At 34.7% G+C, this 24,447-nt stretch overlaps 1 protein-coding gene across 1 annotated transcript in view; it reads right to left on the bottom strand.

Moving 5' to 3' along the window:
* The window catches only part of PCLO (piccolo presynaptic cytomatrix protein), a 283,527-nt gene that overhangs the window by 121,389 nt on the left and 137,691 nt on the right, over positions 1-24,447 (bottom strand). The window contains 3 exon segments of the mRNA XM_054692491.1: positions 359-5,441; positions 14,847-15,095; positions 15,097-15,588. Coding sequence (XP_054548466.1) covers positions 359-5,441; positions 14,847-15,095; positions 15,097-15,588 — 5,824 coding nt within the window.

Raw genomic sequence — 24,447 nt, 5'->3', positions numbered from 1 at the left:
ATATAGGGTAGAGTTATAGTCCGGTTCCCAGCATGAATGATGCATTTTGGGCTTGAAAGTTCTCTTGTCTTGATGAACATAATGAACGAGACTGCATGCAAATCCAAGGGCTAGCCTAATTAGACGCGGAATGAAAGCAATGCTGAACATGCAGGCACATGCAGGTGACTTTGGGCAGAACAATTAAAAAAAAATGAAGAAACAAAAAGGGCACATGTACTCCAAAAATATGTTGCCAAAACATCCAAAGAAAGAGTAAAGGTAACAAAACCAGAAAAGGGACATTTTCATCCTGAAATGAGATGAGGAACACCATAACGATTATTCAAGGAAAGGTCTGTTGCTGCATCATACTGACCTGTAGTAATTTTCCCTGAAGTCAGATCTACCGCTGCATCAGCTCCTCCAGAATAATCAAAAGCATTCTTACTTTTATAGAAAAAATGTCCAGCTTCTGCTAAATTAGTGTCAGACATAGAAGGTTTCATTCCCCCAATACCTCTATAACCATATGGCCCCGTTCGATCATATTGATAGTGGTCATCCCTATAACCAAAACGATCCTCAGGAAGAGTAGTTGCAGGCTGCTGTGCTGTGCAGCTCTTTCCAAAAGGTAACTTATAAACCACATCACAGCACACAGCTCTTCTTCCTGCAGTTAGATCAACAGGTTTTTCATCATCTTCTATTATTTTGGTCACCACACTTGAAGTAGATTCATCCATTGTTACAACAGTTCTATGAGACTTTGTTGTACTGAGATCCACTACTTCCCCATCAGCAATCCCCTGGGATGTGGTACTGTCAGTCCATCCATTTGTGACACCAACAGGCGGCACAGTGACAGGTTTTGTAGTAGCCAATGTCACTGCAGGTGCTGAACTGCCTAAAGATAAGTTTATTGGTACTTCTTCCCTAACTGTAGGAAAGGTCTGGCCACTTGGAATCCTGTATGGGACTTCAGTCAGCTTTGATGTAGTAAGCTGGAGTGGTGCAGTCACTGCATGTTCTATACCTACTAAGCTTTCTGTGCCTGTGGTGTAACTAGTACTAGCTGTGCATGTGACAACAGTCACTGTCTCGGTGACCAGGGATATTGGTGTGGTCACTGAAGAAGTTGCACTGAGATTTATAATAGAGGGCTGGACAGCACTAATTTGTCTCCCATAGATTTCACTTGTTATGGTCTGCCTTTTCATATCCATTGCAGAAGCAGAAAGATCCACACCCTTTTCAGTTACTTCAACTTCTACTTTTGGTACTGTACGTAAATCAATGGCATCACCAACTAGATGCAACTTTCCATTTTCCTTATACTCATGTTTCTCTAAATGGAGGTTACCTAAAGCAAGATGTTCTGGAGGAATCTCTATAGAGACACTGCTGAGCCCAACAGAAGGAACTGTACTTCTGGCTGCTGAAACCTCAGCCTTGGAAGCTTCAGTTGTCAGAAACTGTGTAACTGAAGCTGAGGCTGTTTGAAATGAAGATAGTGTTGTGACAGGAATAGCAGAATATGTCTCCAAAGCTCCCGAGAAGTATAGGCTCTGTTCTGAAGAACCCGAAATTTCTGCAGCTGTCATAGGAGGAACTACAGAAAAAACTGGTTCAATGGAAATCAGATCTTTAGGTGGTGAGCCCAGGGGCCAGCTGGTAATTGCTTGACTAGCTGAAGAATCTGTTGGAGTTCCAGGTTCAGATGGCAATGTGATCACCACATAAGTTTCCATGAGGGATTTGGAATATCTTGGTGAGGACTTGTTGGAATGAGGAGAAAGTGGGGAGGTAGGAGATGGCAATTTATAATCTGTTGACGTCACCAAATTTAATGTCATATTTGAGGTTAAAGGCAGACCTATTGGTTTGGGATGTGTATCTGTTGGTTTTTGTGTCGTTACTGGAAGCTGAGGAATTACTGGCTTAGGGGCAATTGGTGGTTTGCTTGGCTCAGGTCTATGTGTAAATACAAGTCCAGATGGAATTGAAGATGGCTTAGGAGGAACAGGAGGAGGTGCAGCTGTACATATTTTTGATACAGGTATCCCGTTACTCCTTGGAATAGCTGTGGTCTCTACAGCGGGAAAGGCCTCAAGGACAGGTGTAGCTGTAGTAGTTATAGTCACTGGAGCTGTAACTGTTAACTTTTTTTTAGGATGAATAGTTGGTTTAGGTGAGGTTGGTGGAGGAAGTGGGGGGGGAGGAGGAGGAGGAGGAGGAGGGGGAGGGGGAGGTGGAGGAGGGGGAGGGGGAGGAGGTTGGGCTGATATGTCCATAGAGGAGCTTCGAAAGAATGGTCGAGTTTTAGTTGGACGAGAGGAAACAGAAGGACTTCCAGATGGTAACTGAGAGGCAAGTTTTGTGTGACCAAAGACCTCTCCAGATACAAAGCATGTGGCTGAAACCTGCTCCTTCACTGGAAGGGCTGTTGCAGAAGGTGGTTGATCAAACACAGTATCAGGTAAGCTAGTTTTTGTTAGTTCATCCTCAGACTCCTCCCTTTTATCTCTGTAAGCTTCTAAAACTTCCAGAATAATTCCATTCCCAGTTTCCTTCTTGACTTTCTTCACTATATCTTTTTCAGATATAGCTAAGTCCGTGGAAATAGTGTCAGCAATTATCCCCTCAGGTTTAGTTCCTCCAGATTCCATGACAGAAGGTGTCACATCAGATAAGGAAATTACAATATGATCAGCACTAGTTCTACCATCTGGCATGGTATCCTGATCTAAAGATACACCTATTTCTTCTGGGTAGTCTATAATGCTTCCTGGAAAATATGTTGATGAAGAAATTTCCTCAGAATCTTCAAATTTAGTTACTATGTCCACTGGCTCTGTATAAATTGTGGTTATGCTATCCAGGGTAGTAATGGGTGAGGAGCTATCTGTGGTACAAACTGAAGAAACAGATGATGTGAGAGAAGGTGTGTCAGAGGGAGGGACAGAAGTAGCACTTTCTGAAGGCTCAGAGTAGGTCAAAATTAGCGATTCATGGGCAATTATCTCTTGAATTTCTCTTGTATAATCAGTTAAATATTCATCCTCAATTTCTTCTGTTGAAAAATGTTGTGTTATTTTAACATCTGGGATAGAGAGTGTTGCACTGCTGGTTGAATCTGTAAGAGATGCTCCTGAAAGAATACTTGATGTCATAGATGCATCAGGCATCCTATCAAAGTCCATAGTGGAATCTGTCATATCCTCACTGGTGTGGGGCTGGGCTGCACTGGATCCAGATGTTAACTGCATCTGTTGCCTCTTCATGAGTTCTTCATAGGCTGCATCAGCATCTAATAATTTTTTTTCTTCACTGGCAGATGTTACCATACTGCCCAGATCCACTATCTCATGACTTTCTGGCATGATGTAAGAGCTTGAAACAATGTCTTCTTGAGGAACAACAGAGTGTAAACTTTCTAACTCATAAAACTCTTTCTGGAGGTCTGTAATTTTCTGCATAGGATCTTCATAAATCTGTTCTGGAAGTCCTATTTTTTGGTCTCTCCCTCTCTGCTGCATAAATCCATTTTCATCTTCATGTCTTGTTAAGAGACTGGAATCTATGGAGCCATTGTATGTGTCCTCTACTAAAGATTCATAAATATAATCCTCTATTAACATCCCTCCATACAAAGGTTCCTTTTCAAACATTTCCTCTCGCTCATTTGCACCAGGAAAAGCTTTATATTTAAGGGTTTTATGCATCATTTCTTCATACATCTCCTCAGCACTTTTTAATGTCTTTGGAGCACCTTCTCTCTGCATAATAGATTGCTCATCTGTCGGTGAGTATAAGGACACAGCTGTAGGCAATTTGTAAACTTTCTGCACTTCTATTATTTTTTCAGGGCTTATTTCAAAACCCTCTGGGTCTGATTCTATGCTAGGTGAGTATTCAGAACAAGAAGATCGATGGAGCTCCTCCATTTCTGCAGCCTGACGTAATTCTTCTGTTGGAGATGCATCTTCAATGGGAGAGAGATTGCTGGGTGGTGTCTTTGGCCTTTCTCTCCTTCTCTGAGCTCGAAGTTCATCTTTGTCTTTCTTGGATTTTTTACTAGAACTTTTTCTTTGCTGCTGTTCTAATTCCCGTTGCTTTTCTTGCTCCTTTAATAATTCTTCTTCCTCTCTCAATTCCTCTTCCTCAGAAGAATCTTCAATAGTAGGTAAAAGAGGGCCGTGTGATCTGTGCCGAGCTTTGCGTTGCTGTTTGCTCTCCCCTTTTTTGTGACTTGGGCTACTGTCACTGTCCTCATCAAGTGATGACACTGATGTAGGGGATGTGCCAGGAGTAAAGCTGGAAGCATGAAGACTAGAAGATCCTTCCCCCCTTGACCTATCTTCTGGAGAGTCTGTCAGGCTTTCCATTTCTAATTCTGGCTCCTCATCAAAATACAAAACTGCTTTTTTCTGTGATGATTCTGCAGAGTATTTGTCAGCTATCGTGCTGTTGAGTTCAATCGTTTTGAAACGACGTAGACCTCCTCCAGTAACTACAAGTTCTTCACTCTCTTGACTTTTAGTTTCTCGGTACTTAAGTTCAGGACTTTCATCAAAAGTCTCGTCATCTTCATCATGCCATGAATGGCGTCTCCCAGCATCATCTTCAAAGCTTGCACTACTTTTTCGAGTCAGGCGCTTGTGTTTCCCTGGTGTTACTTTCCCTTTTCCCTTTGTTTCTTCCTTCTTTTGGCTCTCAATACTACTACTTATCTCTTTGAGCTGGTTCCTGATGAACTCATCATCTTCAGAACCTGAAGCATCCTCATCAGCACTCATTTCTATGATCTGTTTTCGAATAAAGTCTTCCTCTTCACCTGACCCTTGACTATCTTGTTTATACTCATCACTGCTTGATGAACCAACACTGGTTCTTCGTTTCCTTTGCGGAACAGGCGAGTTTTCACTTTCACTACTCTCTTCAACTGAATCATAAGGTTGTCTTCTTGTAGCTATGTCATCAACACACTCAGACTTTTCTTTATGATCCTTTTTGGAAGGAACATCTTGTTGGCTATCTTTTTTTAAAGTGTCCTTTTCTTCTTGACCCTGTTTGAGTTCCTTTTCTGAAACTGTAGTTTTCAGTGTTTCAGATAAATCCTGGGTTTTCTGCTGTTCCTTAGACTGCTCAGGAAGAACCTCATGGGCTTGTGGTTTTGTTTTTGACTTTTCATCAACAAGTGTACTTGCCTGAGCTTCCAAAATGGACAGAACTGTACTTTCTAACTTAGCCAAATCTGAGGGGCTTGAAGGACTGCTTTCTTGTGAAAAAGAGTCCTTTTTGAGTCCCTTGAGTAAATCCTTTTCATCACTTGGAATAAGACTCGGAATTTCACCTAATGAGCTTGATATTCCATCGGAAGAATATCCTGTGTCACTCAGACCTTGCGGACTTTTCGGCTGTTGAGAACTTGAGGTGTCTGATTTGTCATCTTCCTTTTCCTAGCAGGGAGGAAAAGATACAGGAAAACTTAACATGGTTAAACTAATAATATGGCTTGTCTATTAGTCCCAAATTATTATGAATGAGAAATTATAGATATTTTTTCCAACTATGTGCTATAGGTATTTTATATATATCTTTGAATGGCCACAAAAATGAAGAGTTGATACATACAGTTTATGTTAGTCTTCATTTAACCTAAGATTAATAAATATCAATTCTCAATGACATGTGATTTTGTTCAATGAATATGCTGTTCATTCACATGTCAATATTACTTTCCTCCAAAAACATGATATCTTTCTTAGGATATTTACTTTGGGTATAATTCAAATTGTTGAAGATAAAATTTAGTATTTTCTGTTCATATAATTAGTTCCTTTGGATTCTGAGGAAGGTAAAAAAGAAAGAATGAGAGAATGGGTATTATACCTGGCTTCAAGTTCTATGAGATGTTAAAAACTGACTTAAATGGAAATAAGCAGGTAACATGGCCATAAAAATATTTCTCTAGTGAACACAAAGGATTTTTTTCAAAGTAGGAACTGCATATCTTAAAGACACATTGAATGATGTAAAACACTATATTTACTTGGTGTTGTTGCTAGTAATTTTATTTTATATGATTTGAAATGGATGCTTTGAAATTTTTAAACTTTGAAATAGTTATGTGATAACTGTCCTCATGGCTTCAGCTAATGAGAAATATCCAGCTATAATTTTTGTAGAATGGTCAACCTCATTCATTTTAAGCATTCTACCTCAATAAATTTAGTAAGAATCATTTATGTATTCTGATTTTGGAAACACTTGCAATTTTACTTTTATACTATTTCAAAGTTAATTCCCTTCAAGTGCAATAACAAGCTTTTGTGAATGAGAACATGGGCTTTCCAGGGAGCTGGGATACTTAGTGACCTACTGCTGTTGTTGGGATGTGATGAAGCCAGGTCAGCAATATGGTTCAAGAATCAGAGCGGCCTTAAATAAAAATGGTAAGCTTAGAGACTTTGGTATAAGTTCAAATTAAAAATACTTATGAGCAAAATGAAATCCAAACCCATCCAGTAGTTTCTACATCTAAAGAAGAGTGCCACAATAAACCTAGAGCTCTGTGGATTAAATAAGTTGGAAGAAGACCCTATAAGGACATGCTCTATCTGACTTGGGCTATGAGACCGCCTTGATTCCACTCATGCTGTATCTTGAATTAACCACATCAATATTTTCAATGGACTTATGGAACTGGGATCTTCCAACCAAGCCATAGCCACAAGCCAGTCAGTTAGCATGCCTGCCTGCCCTCTTCTCCTTCCCCTTCTTGTCTTCCTCCTCCTCTTGGCTACAAAGTTCTCCAACATAAAATTTTTTGAGCTTGATACTCATTGTATGTTCATCGTCATCTCAGTATGTTTATTACATATGTAGTATGTAATGTTTTGTATGCACATTGAATATTTGTGTGCACAAAAAAAGTTTTGTATGCATATTAAATGTTTGTATGTACAAATAAAATATTTTGTATGCACACTGCTTTGCTCAATTTACAACAACACAATTAGAAAATAGAAAGGACTGTCTGATATGTTCTTCACAATTTTAGTACAAAATCCATGCCTACTCATAAGTTTACCAAGAATTAATTTCTCTGAATGATTTCTGGGTGGCTTTCTGGGAAACAGTTATTTATCTGCAGTTGTGAGATTATAGCAGTAGAGTTGACATGCACACAACTAACTGCTTTCTTTTTGTTGAGAGCTACACACTGGCGAGCTTAGCACAAGTAACGAGTCTTGAAATAAAATCTTTCTAGGAAAGAAAGTTATTTATCTGCAGTTGTGAGATTATAGCAGTAGAGTTGACATGCACACAACTAACTGCTTTCTTTTTGTTGAGAGCTACACACTGGCGAGCTTAGCACAAGTAACAAGTCTTGAAATAAAATCTTTCTAGGTGGTTAGAATGAAGGAATATTTCCATTTATTCACATCTCAAACAATGCCAGAGAACTTTTTTTTTTTCCAGTTCAACATACTTTCAATGTATTTCTTTGCCTACCTTCCTATATTTCACTAAGTTACAGTAAACACTATAACAAAGGGCTGGGGTATTTAAAATACTTGAGGAAAAAAAAGTCAAGAAAATGATATGTTTTTAATCAGACTTAATCATTAGTAGTCTTTATTTTGTGTCTACACATATTAGAAAACATAACAATGTAATAAAAAACACACACATATGGAGGCTGTAAGTACTGTCATCTGAAATAATTCACTGAATATAAAAAAGAAATTCTAATTTTATACAATGGATTTTGAAACTTTTACTGACATTTTACAAAAATAAGAATGGAAACAGTTATATACAATATAACAAAGAAAATTAATATACATTAGCCAGAAGAGTAATACACATAAACAAATATGAAAATGTTATCCTACAGGCCCTGTTATACAGCCTTTCTCCATGTGTTTAGGCTTTCCTTTTTTCTTCAGTAATTTCTTCAGTACTCCTTCTTGCCACTGTCTTTCTCATCTCTGTTCTTCATATTTCCCATAGAATCCAACCATTATTTACTTACAGCAATGCTGTGGTGATTTTCTCCCCAGGTGATTCTTTTTCTCTCCATATTGCAAGGAGGCAAAGCGCCTGTAAGGGTTTGTGGGTCTGAGAAAAAATGTTTGGGATGACAAATAAGGAAACCACAGTAGGTGTCCAAAGGATATTTGGATGAACTGCTCAGAAGACAGTCAGTCATGTACTCATTATACAGTATGTTTAAAAAAAAATTATTAAAAAAATCTTGCACTGGGCCTCCCCTGGTGGTGCAGCGGTTGAGCACTGGGCTGCGAAGCTGCCTGCAGCCTCTGCAGCGCCAGTTTGATCCCCAGCCGCCAGCGAGGGTCCCACATGGCTCGACAGGCCTCTCCTGCCGTGCCCGCTGCTCCCCTCAGCAGTGTATTTCGTTAGTCTGCCTGTTCTGTTTTCTGCTCTGGCTCTGGTGAATTCTCTCACTCTCCCGCGCTTCTGACTCTACCCAGTGCTTATATAAATAAATAAATAAATCTTTAAAAAAAAAAATCTTGCACTAACTAGCACAGTTGTAGCCCTGGAAACTTTGGCCTTGTTACAGTTTAGTTTGTTAAACATCACATCATACATCAAACTGGCCATTTGTGTCTTTAAGGTATTTATATATTCACTTTTTACCTGCGACTGTTAAAATTAAGGGGAAAATGTGTTCTTTAGATATAGAGATTAACATACTGGGATCACCTCATCAATTTATCCTTCCTGTGGCTATTCAGTCTTTGTGAGATTTCTGAGATGAGAGACCTGCTACAATTTGTACTCATGAAAGTTAACTGGCCTTTATTAACTGAACACCACAAACCCTGTATCACAAATGTTTCTGAGCAAGGGAGTAACTTCATCAAATAAGAATGAGTAAGTGGAACTGACAAAAATGTAAAGGACAGTGTGTAGCTGGGTCTGGTTTTCTCTAATTATTCAACCTTAAAATGGATGTCAGAAGTACAGTAATTTTAGAAGGATATGATCAAAGGATTTATGAGTGGAAAGTATAATTGGTCTTATTTTCTACCAAATTTCTAAGCCCTTATGACTAAAAGATTGTTAGTTTCCTCCCAGTTGCTTCAAAAATGTGTGCTTGTATACTTATGTTTGAGAAGAATATTAAGCTATTTAGTAATATATTATGATTTAATGAAATGAATACATTCAAATGGTTCTTTAATAACACATATAATATGTATAACACATACATATGTGTATATGAATATCATTTAATTTGTTAAATGTATTATTTTTCCATTTGAATAGATTTGAATAGATTATCAGGAATCAAAAGTATCCAATTCATTTCTTATATAACACAATCTAAAATGAACCATGAAATTATTATATGAGAATAAAACTTCAGGTATTCATTCTTTGCATAAGAATTTTCCTCCTTAGATGGCGGTAATGAGTGGGAACTGTCATAACTAAAACATACTTAAAAATATATATATATAGTAATGTTATTTTTTCAGTTTCCCTAAGGAACAAATATTTCTGAAAGTATTTTTCTAAGCACATTTAGCATTAGACCCTATGACACTAACTTTTATTTTTATTAGATATTGCATTTTTAAGAAATTCCATGCATACAATTACGGCAACTTGAGCCTTTCTATGTAGAGAAAATGATGACTAAAAATTTCCAGAACAAAGTATTTTTATACACTAACCAAACACAAAAAGTGGAGAAGTCCTTCTATCTAACATTCCACTGCTGTATTTTACACTGAAGACCAGTTAGACAGAGGCAGTGATGGACTGAGCCCTGTATAAAACCTGACCCATGGTGTTCAATCTTGGGGCCTTCCCCAGTGATGGAGATGGTGCCATGACAACTGCACTGCCAAGCTTAGTTCTTTCTTTGCACATATGTTGAAACTTTTAGCCTTCCATGTAGAACTTAAACGGGCCTTCACCAAAAAAGTGGGGTTAAAAGTGGAATTATTGGTTAAAAATAAATTGTGAAAAAAAATACAATGCTAAGTTTTTGCTAAATTGTATACAAACCATTATTTTTAATGGGACAAAATAAAACAACAAAAGAATGATTTCCAATCATGACACAATATTTGGGTTAACATGGATTGCTACTCTTGAGTGTTCCAAAAACTCTAAACAAGACTGCATTAATAAAATTCATGAAGCCTGCATAGAAAGCCTAAATGTTCATACCTATATGGAAATTCTTTTCACTGCAGAAGCTTCATTGTTTTTCACCCTGTTTCATCATACTGCCATTATATACAAAAGCTATGTGAATATTGAAACTGTCCTTAGGACATTTTATCCAAAAAATATTATGCTAAAGAATGATTGAATTCTGACTTTTATCAGGACAGTTATTGCATTCCAATGTAATAAGTCAAATGTAAACATAGCAGTATTGTGTTTAAAAACACAGGTTAAAAAAAAGAATTATGTAGTAACATGAAAATTTAAAATATGAAATTAAAAATGTAAACAGGGATATACCTTTCAAATTATTTACATTTCGTATTAGTTAATTCCATTCAACAGATACATATGGGAAGACAGGATGAATGGCAAGAAAAAATAGGGTAGGAACAGAGATGTTCATAATATACCATAAAAATACTAATGGCACAATTGATGAATATAGAAAACAAATAATATATGTATGTAAACAGAATAAAAATTTTAAGCATACTATTTAGATTAGATTGGAGTTTGCAAAAGAGAAATGACAAATACTTATAATGAAGAAATGGCTAAAAGTGGTAGAGATGAGAAACATGACAGGTAGTAGTCAAGGGTCCAGTATTAATAATTGGAATTGGACTACACTCCTAGTGTCCCTGCTTCCCAGCTATGTGATCTCAGATAGTGATAATTATTTTCCCCATTTTTAAAAAAGATATAACATTTGTCTCATTAATAGTTGTGTACATGAGATGAAGAAAACACTTAAAAACATGGTGCCCAGGCTACAGTAAGAGGTAAATTGAGAGTACAATTTGACTTAAAATAGAAACTTATCTTAAAACAATTCAGGGAGCTCAACAGCAAAAGTGACTACTCATGGAGAAGGTAAAATCAGCGTGGTGTAGAGGCACTGGTGGGATTTTTCTGATAGCGATGATGGAAGGGTACAGAATTGGCACACAGAGAAGGTCAAAGGGAGAAAGTAGAAGCTACTCAAATTACCACAAAGGATTCTTTGCTTTCTAGTTCTCACTTCTGGGAAATATCAAAGACTGCCTGAAAGTTATATTGGAGCCATATTCCAGAGGACTGAGAAAGTCACCTGAGCCTTTTAGACAGGGGTTTTGATGGTGGATACAGAAACCTGGATATATAAGAAAAATTTGGTCTGATTTAATGGGCTGCAAGAAGGAAATATTAGGGTTTTCATTGTAATTTTACTTCCAAAGATAAAATAAATTACATCTTATTTTATACCTAAACCAAGATATATATACCCAAACCAAGTTAAATCAGATGCAACATAAAGTTAATCTTAGTTTGACATTACCAGAAATCTTTTTGAAATTTGTATAAATATATCTATTATTGCTAGTAACAAACCTTGTCAAGTCATGTAAGTGCTTGGCATTAAAGCAAGTGATATTATGATACCGCCACAAATTTCTAAAGTTTTTAGCAAATAAACATCCAATACTTTAAAAAGTTTCAATAAGCTAAGTAATAGACATTTAGAAACTTTAGAATTTTCTTAGTTAATAATAACAAACAAAAAGTCACATGCCATTTTGCGAAACTGGATATTTCTGCCAAGGGAAAATGGCTTAAGTTTTAAGTGGCAAAAAATATGGTGACAAACCAGCCTGCATTTCTTTGTCAGCAAATATTGTTAGAAGATGATAAGAAATAACTAAGGAAGATTTGGGGGGAAGTTATTAAGACAAAGTAGGAATTGTTCTGGCAATATATAGAGTCAAAGTGAAGGTATTTTTAACATGCTCAGTTCAAAATATTATTGTGAGCTAGTAAGAAAAAATAATCTAATAAGATATAACCTAAATACTGAGTGGTTAATTTATTAATATTTTACAGATGTGGTATATACTGAAGAGACCTTTATATACTGAAGAATATTTTTAACATTTTGTACTTAAATGGAGAATAATTATGAAATTATTTTAACAAGAGTATTTCATGAGATACTGATAAGCTCATGAAAATATAACTCAAAGTGTTGTAGAATGTGAAGATTTAATTCATTTTAACAAAAGTAGAAGACTCCCGAAATAGTTCAGCTTTTAGTGATGAGAAGTGGTAATCAGTAATATACTCTTCATTAGATATTTAGGGAGAAAGTAAGCCCTGGTTATCAGCAATATTTAAGAATAAAACAAATTAAAATAGTCTCTTCAAGAAAACTATCATGTGGAAACTATCCTCTTAAGATAGATATTTGAAAATCAACATAAGATTATGTTATATAAACTTACTTAGATAACTTCTAAAGGTTGTCCTATCTGCTCATTTAACAAAGTTAAAACAGAATATTCTGTTCATATAACTTTGTAGGAAAAGAAATTTGGAGATCTTAAAGCCATTTTCTAAGCAATATTTAAAAACATCACATTATATGATAGCTAGTAAGGCAAGTGATTTAGTTATCAGGGGAAATTAATGTTTGTGGAATTTGGATACTGAAAGTAATTAATTTTAATTATAAATTTGGAGAACAGGTAGCAAGATTTAAAAAATATAGTCTTTGATTCACTTTTTCCATTTCAGTATAGCCTTATGGATTCTTTTTTGTTATGGATAATATTAAACTAAATGTCAAAATGCCAAAATAAGTTTAACTTAGAAGTCAAATTTCACATAACTAGCTTACAATTTCATATCAAATTTTAAATATACTGAAGCACAACCTATGCTTTCTAAAACATTAATCATATTTTAATGTTATTAAATGTACTTGTATTTAAATAAACATAAAACTGTAATTTTAGTTTTTTCATTGATTATTGTATATTATTTTGAATATTTTATATTGTAAAAAGTTTTAGTGATGTAGTATATACACTACATATTGAAATTGTACAATAAAAAGGAAATGACAAAATAAAATGGTGAAGGTATTAAAATAGTACATTAACAAAATATCTAGATATGTCTTGCTTAGATTATATTTAACAAGTAATAGAGAATCATTAGAAATATCTGAATAATAGAGTTAAATTATATAAACTTTGGAAAATAATTAACCGAAAACTGTATACCGAACAAGGGAGAAAGAGAAGGCTTAGTCATTGGTAATTAAATTACTCAAATCATTGGTGATAGGTCAACTGGATGCAGAAAGCAAAGAGCAGGTAAGAAGAAACTCAGATTACTCTGATTACTGACTGGTAATGATGGTGCCATTATCAGAAATAGAAAGTCAGAAATTGCTTCTAGAGAGAATGCATTAGATTTGAACACACTGAATTCCAGTTTACAGTGAGGCTTTGAAGTGGAACTACTTTGAGATGGAACAATCTAATTGAAACTGCAGGTCTGGTAGTTAAAAGAGAGGCAAAAAGTGTGCAAGTGGATTTAGGAATCGTTCCATAGCTCCCTTAAAAGGAAAGGGGACAGAACTCAAAGAAAAGGCAATAAAAAAATCACACACTATAGACATTGGGAAGGAGTAAGCAACAGAGATAGTCCAAGTAGAAGTCGTAAGGGGTAATCAGAAAAACAAAGAGAACAAAAAGGGAAGGGTGATGAAAGTCAAGGATAATTTTACTCAGGGAGAAATGGTAAAAGCATTAAGCTCTGCCAAGTGACTGGTCAGGAGAAGTAAAGAGTCGTAGTGATGGCTAGATCCAACCACTGAAATGGAGAATATAGAGGTATCTGCTTTCTCTAACTCTGATAAATACATTTACATAATGAAGGAAGACCAGGAAATATTTAATGAGTGATGCATAATATTATAGGTATGGGTTAGTAACTAAGTGTTAAAACTTTAAATGACGATAACAAAACAATAAAATCAGAGTCAGAACAGATTACACATTCTAATTAGAGCTCTCATATTAATTTGAAACAATTAAATCGTTTAATTTTTCTGAAAGTCATTGCTGTCATCTATGAATTAAACTATTAAACCAGGTAGAACACAAGATCTCTAAAAAATCAGAGTTCCTCTAAAAACAGTATTATTCTTTGTGCAATATTGTTTAAGAAGGGTTGCACAAAAATTTCCACTAAAGAAAAAGAAAATAGTATATATTAATCCAGATAACTATAAATAAACCTTCAATATTAAATGCATTAAACAAAATCTCAGAGCATTTTATATGAAAATAATGACAAATATTAAACTTTTAAAAATGACTTTACTCCTGAATTTACTCACATTTCCTTTCTTTTTTCCCCTCTGTCACAATTATTTTAATCATTTCTTGGCTGAATACAACTTCTAAGTTTTTTAAATCGGAAGAAACTTGGTGAATCTTGCTTAACCAAGTGGTTAAATGAATAGTAACTTACACATACATTATTTTATGTTCCAGGTTGATGCTGATTATGTTCACAGTGGAGGAAAAAGGGAATAACTGAAAATTATCAGAAATTCTCACATTGCTCTGTATGGTTTTGATAAATTATTTGATCGGCTTAAGAGAGAAATACATTTTAGATTTAAGCCTTATGTGAATTTGATTAATCTGTCAAAAGTCAAAATTCTGCATGTCAGAAAACAACTGTTAACATTTTTCTGAAAATACCCTTAGTTGAAGACACACTTGCATAATTACCATTCAGCAATTTGCGTACCTAGGTAAAAATGAGTGAATTACATATATAAAACTGTGCAAAGTTAGGAAAACATGACTTACTGCTTTTTCTCTGCCAGGTTCCACCAGATCGGGCTTTGCTGTGCACACTGCCTGTGACTGCTCTTTGATCTTTTGAGCCGTCTCATCTTCCTTAGGCAAGCTCTGAGGCAGGCGAGGGGGTTCATCTTCCATCTTGGTTGGAGGTTGCGTCTCTTCTTCCACTGCCTTTGCAGTCACTTTTTCTTTGGGCTTTTCTTCAACAGTTTGTACCTGAGTTTTTAGCAAGTCTTCTTTCTGATCCCCCTTTTGTTTCAGGGGGTGACTTCTTGTCTTCAGGAAGTAATGTTTTGTCCTTAGGGGTTGGCTTTTTTTCTTCAAGGAGTGGCTGTTTTTCTTCTAGAAGTGACTTTTTGTCTTCAGGCGCTGGTTTTCCTTCTTCTGGGAGTGGCATTTTATCTTCAAGGGGTGGCTTTTTTACTTGAGGGCCTAAAGTTTTGTCTTTCTCTAGTATACTTTCTTCTTCTTTTTGATCTGTAGGTTCCTTGGGAGGAAATTTTTCAGTTGAAGTTGATTCTTTTACTTTTTCTGGAGTGATTTTTTCAGCTTCAGCTTTTACTTCTTGCTCCTTCTTCTTCACTTTCACTTGGGCAGGAGATGCTGGTTTCTGAGATGGCTGTTCCGAAGGGACAGGCACAGGAGATACTTTTGGCCCTAACTGTGTAGGTAGCATTTTGCCTATGTCTCCAAGTTGTCCTGACATTGCTCTCTGGGTTTGGCAATTTAAACAAAGCCATTCTTGAATCTGCAAGAAAAACAGCAATGGAGAGATTAATTATAATATCATGCATCTGATTCAGTGCATTTATTAAAGTTGAAACTTGTCAAATTTGCTCTTTTGTCTATGTAGAAGTGGGTCACAGTTTTCTAAATCAACAAAATGATTTATAAAGATTTCAAAAAGACTATTTGAAAATTAAAAATATGAAGACTCCCTAGAGATTCGTGAGTTACTCACCTCACCATAAAAATGAAAAAAAAAAAAATTGCATTAAAGATAGACCCAGGGGAATATTTGTTTTTTGGTGAAAATCTGCATTTCTTCAAAATAAAATTATTTTTAAGCCTGGTATTCCCAAAATTAGTATGCACATCTTAATTTATTTAAGAATTATTACACTTCATAATAATTTTCTGTTAACAATTAATTAAAATTGTTTTATTAGCCTATAATCTCCTGGCTCTTGACTTGGATCAAGTATAGTGATTACCAAAATAGAGTATTACAAGGTACATGTGACATAAAAAATTAATTTCATTCTTAATAATATTCACATTTCTCATCCAATTGAGCAAGAAGCATTCACAGGCTCTAATTATTTGGTATCATCCCCTCCCCCCATGAGTTTTCTGACTTGATTGACTGAATCAATTCCTTGTAGCTCTGCTCCTTAGTACGGGGGATTCCCAGGCATGCAAAATCCTGGGAATTATGAAATAGTATTTTAGCAGAATCTTGGGGAGGGAGAAAGAGTATCTCTCTTTTTAATAAACTTTGGTTCATTTTGTTTTGGTAAAATGAACACTGAAAACTACTCTTAACACATAACAGATGATCATACAAGAAACAAACTGTTAGACTAATATTGCAGACTTTTCTTATTGATGTCTGTTGTGTTTTTTCTTACATTATTCTTAATATAATGTAAAAAGTAAAAGCCACACATGTAGTTTCTGACTTATCATTTAATGAATACTTAATCTGTGGCATGTGGTTAAAATGTCATACCAAAAATTTGGCATTTATATGTTGCATTGTATCTGAGAAATTCAAACTGCTTTTCACTGGGTCACTTTTTTCACTTGAATATCTTATATTATTTAGAGATAAAAAGCATATTGCTCTAGAACATTGTTAGATACATAAGTTTTACTTTCTACTTCAGTTATTATTAAATGTTATTTAATAATAATGACAGTTTTGCAATCTGTAAGCCATTGTAATTCTTATTTGCTGATCTAAGACAATGTCAATTACTTACCTTCAGTAGAATGCTATCCACAAAGAGTCATTTTATCTCATGGGTTCATTTGTATTTTTGTGTGTATTTTCATTAAATAATAAGTCCCTTCTTAGTTTTATGTCTAAGCATCTATATAGAGAATTTCAGTTTATTTATATAATAATTTTGCCTTTTGCCTTTTTTTAGGGAAAGAAATTCCTTTGTTCCCTTATTTCAAATAATAAAAGCCAAAAAGCCCCTGGAGGAGGTTCTTTCTTAATTCCTATAGAAAAATCAATTTCAATCTGTTCTGTGGCTTTAAAAAACATTACTTGGTTGAGCTACATCTTAGGATATTTTCATTCAGAGCCTGACATTTAGGAAAAAAAAGACACAAATAGCTGCATTACTGTGCTGCTTGTCACATGGATTCTAAAAACCAAATGCAGGTGTATTCCCATCAGGGCATGTCTTAATGTAAGTAACTTTGGAAGTTTTTAATATACCAACAATACAGTTTTCATCCCATTGGAAATTCTTGTCAATTATTAAAGTATGATTTATTTTTTGTGAGTTTCTAGGATAAATTATTCTTACAAAGTTGCCAATTGCTGCTACCTATACCACAGGATAACACAAAGGTATGTAGCTTTTGTTAAAAAGAAGGTAAGTTGAAAAAATATAGCATAGATAATATTTCAAGATAGTGTACTCATTTTCATATATTTGAAATTTAGGTAAGAGGATAGAAGATATAGTTTATCATGTTATTTAACCTATTATAGATTAGTCATGGAAAACACTTCATTGTTCTCATATAAGTAACACTCAATAAACAGCCAATGATGACCCACATTACACGTTACTTAAGTCTGTAATGCAAAGAGAAGCCAGAGTGTTAATCTGAGAAAAAGTATCTTATGCCTGCAGATTCTAATTGGCTAGTTCAATTTGTGTTTTCCTTAAATTCCCAAGCACATATAGTTAGATTTAGCATTCTAAAATCACTGCTATTTTTTTTTAATATTTTGTGTTCATTTCTTTTTTTTTTTCTTTTTTAGGATTTATTTATTTAGGGCCTCCCCGGTGCCGCAGCGGGTTGAGTGCAGTGCAGTGAAGCTGTCTGCAGCCTCCGCAGCACGGGTTAGATTCCCCACCCACCAGCGATAATCCCACATGGCAAGGCAGACCTCTCCTGACTTGCCGGCTGCTCCCCTCAGCAGTGCTTTCAGTCTGTCTGCCTGTTCTGCTCCCCGCTCTGTCTCTGGTGAATCCTCTCACCCTCCCGTGGCTCTGACCTGTACCCCAGCTCTTGTATAAATAAAAAATAAAAATGATGGGGTACAGGTCAGAGGCACGGGAAGGTGACAGAATTCACCAGAGACAGAGCAGGGAGCAGAACAGGCAGATGGACCGAATACACTGCTGAGGGGAGCAGTGTGCGAGACAGGAGAGGTCTGCGCACCATATGGGTTTCTCCCTGGCTGGCGGGGAATCGAACCCATGCTGCAAAGGCTGTGGATAACTTCACAGAGTGGCACTCAACCGGGGAGGCCCATCATCTATTTTGTAAAATTTTTTAACATGATGTCACTATTCTTGACTGATTTGCATTTAAATAAGATTATTATAAGGTCAACTTTAATGCTTTTAAATTTCACTTGGACTAATTGTTACCAAAATTAATTTGGAAACTGATGTTAGTATTATGTCATATAATTACAAAAACACAATTCATATGTATCTATTCTGTAGATACTTGTGAAGTACCTATACCCTTTGTAAAGTGTATGTGCACAAGAATTATTCCATTAGAAAATTTTTATTTCAGATGAATAAGACTGTTGAAATAAACACACAGTAAAAAAAAAATGAAAGAGAAAGAAATGGAAAAGATGCAATGAATGTAATAGGCTGTTTATAAATCTGTTTAGATCATAAAAGAATTTGATGAGAAACTTAGGAGTCACACAAGAGTATTTCACAGGGCAATCAGAAATGCTGAATTGATGGTCTCATGTGTTCCTCTTCTTTCTGCAGTCTAGAACCAAAATTACAATGCCAAAAATTTCAGTAAACAGGGAAATTTGTAATATCAATAAGGGATTGAAAAGGAAAGAAAAACTATAGTAAAATAAAATTTTTATATTTCTTTAAACACACAAATTTAATTTTTACTTATTAAAAGGGTAGATAGGAAAAGGCAGTGACTATGGTAAAATTAAAGTGTACATGTATAAGTGAGAAAATAAAAATTGGTGAAATTTTGAAGAGTAAAAAGCATAAATTTGAATTTTCAGAAAAGTTCATTTTGTAGTCAAATGATCTATTGCTTCACTATTACCCCCAAAAAACTGATTTTGGAAATATAGGCTACTATCATTTTCATATCATCATTAAATAGAAACACAATTACTAGAAAAATTGGCTTCACAAAAAAACTTATGGTTTATGCATTTTTCATTTTTTAGCAAAAAATAATCTCAAAGATTTTTACATCACTGTATCTACCTACTGAATCAAGAAATATATTTCTAAGTCCACAAAGATGTTATCTGTACTCTTAGTTCCTCAATAGCCACACCATTAAATATTCATAAAGCTTCTAGTCCAGTAGCAATCTGGAGATAAACAAAACTCTTAAATTATATAAGAATAAAATGCACAAAATATCACTGCCATATATGACTTACAAGCTGAAAAGATTTTACCAGACATAGCATTAACTTTCTCTGTGACAGTTACAATTGTGAAACATATGACTATTTACAATTTGCCTTAAACTTAAATATCAAGTGAGTTATGGCTTTATTTTTAAATTGTTTTATTATAGAGTCAGTGAGACAATCAGAAAATGAAAACATTTCATAAAATATATCTTCTTAATATGTAATATATACACAAACCAATGACACTTCTCTTATATTACTGAGTTTACATTCTGAAATACTAAACAATGATGCTTATGGAGCGGTTGAGCACTGGGCTGTGAAGCTGCCCGCAGCCTCTGCAGTGCCAGTTCAATCCCCGACAACCAGTGAGGGTCCCACATGGTGTGACAGACCTCTCCTGCCACACCCGCTGCTCCCCTCAGCAGTGTATTTCGTCGGTCTACCTGTTCTGTTTCCCGCTCTGGCTCTGGTGAATTCTCTCACCCTCCCGTGCTTCTGAATGTACCCAGTGCTTGTATAAATAAATAAATAAATCTTTAAAAAGAGTGCAAACTGGTCCAACCACTGTGGAAAGCTGTGTGGAGATTTCTGGACCTACTAAACATAGAGCTTCCATACGATCCAGCAATTCCACTCCTAGGTATTTACCCAAAGGACACAGAAACATCCATTCCAAAGAACACCTGCACCCCTATGTTTATAGCAGCACTGTTTACAATAGCTAAGCTTTGGAAACAACCCAAATGCCCAAAAGTAGATGACTGGATCAAGAAGATGTGGTACATATATACCATGGAATATTACTCAGCATTCAAAAAAGATAAACACATGCAATTTGCAGCAACATGGATGGCGCTGGAAGGGATCATGCTCAGCGAAATAAGCCAAAAAGAAAAAGAAAAATACTGGATGGTCTCACTCATAGCAGGAATCTAGAAAACTTAAATAAGGGACCAGGAAAATGAATAACTATAAGAAAGTGAAAATCAAAATCAACAAAAAACTATGAACCAGAGACACTTTTAGGGGGGCAGGGGCGGGAGGGGAGGGGTTGGGGTCAGAATGGGGGCGCTGCAATTGTATGGGGAATATAACAATAAAATTTATTATCTAATAAAAAAAAAAGAAAAAAAAAGATACATTATGGATGCTTTCAAACCATTTTCATTTGTTTTTGTGTTTTAAAAATATATATTAGTCACATTGTACTATAATGTATACCAATAGCATAAAACAGAATAAACGTTTATATTTAATATATGATACATAGTCAAGAAATTCAGAAGAATCTACATTATGAGACAAACCACATTTTTCCCCAAAGCTTATTTAACATTTATAAGCAGGGAATCATAAGTCACCTCTAAGCAGGGAAAATTTTGATTAACAGTATATAAAAACATAAGTCCATGTTAATCAAAGTATACTAGAATATATTCAATTGTCAACTATTGTAATACATGTTAACAAAATGCATTTATTTTAACATCAAATCATTGGGACTTGTTCAAAACAGTGTTCCAAAAATCCATTAATTTAAAAGGAGAGTAGGAAATGAAGGCAATATAAACCCAGAAAAAGGATGCTGCTGTGCTACTCAGCATTTTTTCATCAATAAGTAATTGGCTTTATATAACATTTCAGCTGTAACTATGGCAACAATACCATTAAGGAAAATCTCAGAACTTCAGGCCTACCAATTTATTTCCTAAGCATCTTTTCTGAAGCATGATAATAAGACCTGTAGCAGGTTGACTATTTGCTATTATGCTTAAAATGAAGGAAGTAATAGTTGCAAAATCTACACGAGCATTGATATTTATATCTGAAAAATCTTAATAGCATTGTAACATGAATTTCTATTTAAACTTCAACTTATCAAATGGACTGATTGGAAGCACAAGTAGTGTCCATCAGCAGAAATATTTCAGCAGAGACTGTGTGACCATTGCTCAAAATTATGTGAGGAAAAGCCAAGCAATCAGGGGATTGGATTGGTACTCTAATGCCATTGAATTTTCTGCTCCACAAGCTTTTGTTTGTCTATTTATTATCTATGTTCAGAATGTTCATTTTTAAACAGGGAAATATTTGCACCAATAACTTGCTTGGAAATCACTGCTTTACTCAATGAAAGAACCAAAATTGAAATCTCAATGTTCCCTGAAACTTGTCACTTGTATCAGTCACCTGTCATCATGGTGTCACGGTGTTCTACTTACTAAGGTCTACACACATTTACTATTCAACCTGACAGCCTGATGATCAGATTTTTTCACATATAAAATTTTAAATTTACTTTTGATATCTGTAAAAGAGAGGATTGAAGTCCCAGTTGATGCAATCTTTTTCCAAATTACACAATCAGTTGTTCAGTTTACACAGTCAAGATATAAATCTGAGTTCGTTCATGACACTATACTTTATAAATGTATTCAATGATGTACTGCTATTATTACTATGTTCCTCCTGAACATGAATGAAATGCATGTCAGATTCTTTTCTTACTACTAGAATGTGTAGTACTTGTTTTGTGTTACTAGAATGTGTAGTTTCCTTAGTATTTTTGTTCTTTTTATAGTCATTTAAACAGTAACTCATACCATATCATACCCAAAACACACACTTGGATGACGGGGGCTCTTTCACATTTGTTTCACATGTAGATATACGAATGATATCAAAGTGTATTAAAATATACATGTTTCCATTAAAACAAAAGCAAAACAAATAATTAACTGAAATATTAGTTTCCAATGGAATTACTAAACATGAAGGGTAGGACTTAAAGAAATCTGATAGGATGCTGCACACTACTAGGGCCTTGCACTGGGATGATCATTCTTAGGTATAATTGATCAGTTCCTTCTCATCTCCTAATTTATGTGTAGACTAATTCTGCAGGACCTCACGTTCTTTCATACCTACCACATAAAGATTCTTTGTTTATAATTTGAAGTTTCTACTGTACCTTGTTATATAATGTAAATTATACTGACATGGATTTCCAAATATCAATATGCCAAGTAAAATCATGTATATTAGACCAGTGAATGAAACTGTATTTAGAATATAATTTCATGTTTCTGATTGGCATTCTTTAGGGGTCCATTTTTCTATGATTAAACCACGATCATTTTTTAGTCACTTTCCTATCACAAACTATATACTTTTTCTTAAACTAAGAAAGTAATTGCTGAGGGTCTGACATTTTAAAAATTATTATATAAATAAAAAGGAAACACACACATGTATTACTTGAACACCTCTGAATTATTACATTAACACAATTTTGAGAGAACTTGTTGAAGAAAATCAGGAGCTTTGTTTCCTTTTTGAAGTTAGTATATAGAATAGTTAAATCAGTATTTCTTTTAGAAGTCAATATAAAAACATTTATATTTATTTAATATGTATTTATTCATATGGATAAAACTAAATTCTTAACTCTTCCTGGTGGTGCAAGAGGTTAAGTCTCAGCACTATGAAGCTATCCGCAGTGACTGCAGCACTGCAGCATTGCAGCACGAGTTCGATGCCTGGCCAGGGAGCTAACCCACATGGTGCAGCAGACCTCTCCAGTCTCACCCACTGCTCCCCTCAGCAGTGTGTTTCAGTGGATCTTCCTGTTCTGCTCCCCACCTGTCTTTGGTGAATCCTCTCAATGCCCTACACCTCTGGCCTACACCCAGTTCTTGTATGCATAAATAAATTAATCTTAAAAAAAAAACATTAAATCTCACACTCATTTTATAGTGTAAGTTTTACGGACATCCTAAAACTACTCCTTGATTTTTCGCTTTATCCCAGATTTATAATGTAATTAGCACTCAAAGACAAATTTTTAAAGGTATCATTCTAAAATAATCAATAAATTAGGATTAAAAAATACCTATATATATCCTCAGTCTTTACTGAATTAAATATATTTCATATCAGCAATATTATATAGTTTATATTTAGCTTATTTAAACACCAGGTCACATTATATTTGATTCTACTCAATATCTTAGGAATTAAGAACTTGGAAAAGAAATGTTACGTGTTAACATTTAGCTAAATAACATGCTTTTGCCTTAGCATAAATACTATACATCTAAAGACTGTATTTTAGTGCACCTGGATAAAATTTTAAGTACAATTATATAATTATACAATTATTAAAAAAAACTGAAGTTAATAAATATATCATCATGCCAAAGATATGACTAGGGTCATGGGCAACAGAGCAAACAGAAGGAAACAGTATTGCTAAGGACAGAATCGGTGCTCATTTCAAAAGAAATCATCTTTCCAAATATATTTGGAAATCTGTTCTTTTAGTTTCTGCATAAAAGGAAATGTAATCTCACTGCTTTAGCTGAAAAAAAAAAAAACCAACTGAGGATTTCATCATCTTAGATCGAATAGGACAACTTTAAAACATTAATATGTTTTGGCAGTTAGTAGGAAATAAGTTATCAGAAAAATGCACCTTGAGATTAAGCTGTATTCAGTTTTATTTGGCATCCTGTCAAGACTGAGATATATGAACAAATTTCTTTTCTTAATAATCCCCTAGCACTTGCAACCATGATATATAATTACAGTTCTAACAAATATTTAAAAATGTAGTTTTGTGAAGAAATTAATATCAATAATTTTACATTAGGCCATACTTAAGGTTAATTTTCTAATGTGAAAATTTTCTTTCTTTTTATCAAGGTTACTAATTTTATGGATCCTTCTCAATTATTACATTCCAGGAACATATTTAATCATCACCTATTATTAACAATTACTACCTTGACCCATTACAAAATAGGCTTCAATTTTCTTTTAATAATGTCAAAACTGTCTGTTCTCACTTTATTTTAAATGTACATGTGTGTATAAGTGTGTGCTGCAGATGCCAGAGATAGGTGTGCATTACAACAAACAAACAAACTGTAGTGAAGTTAGCATTGTGTACAAGGGCTGGCAAGAGAAATCTTAAGCCCAACTGTTGAA

Source organism: Talpa occidentalis, unplaced genomic scaffold (genome assembly GCF_014898055.3).
Source record: "Talpa occidentalis isolate TD23 unplaced genomic scaffold, MPIMG_talOcc4v2.1, whole genome shotgun sequence".
Lineage (NCBI taxonomy): Eukaryota > Metazoa > Chordata > Mammalia > Eulipotyphla > Talpidae > Talpa > Talpa occidentalis.
This window is presented reverse-complemented; position numbering and strand designations above follow the sequence as displayed.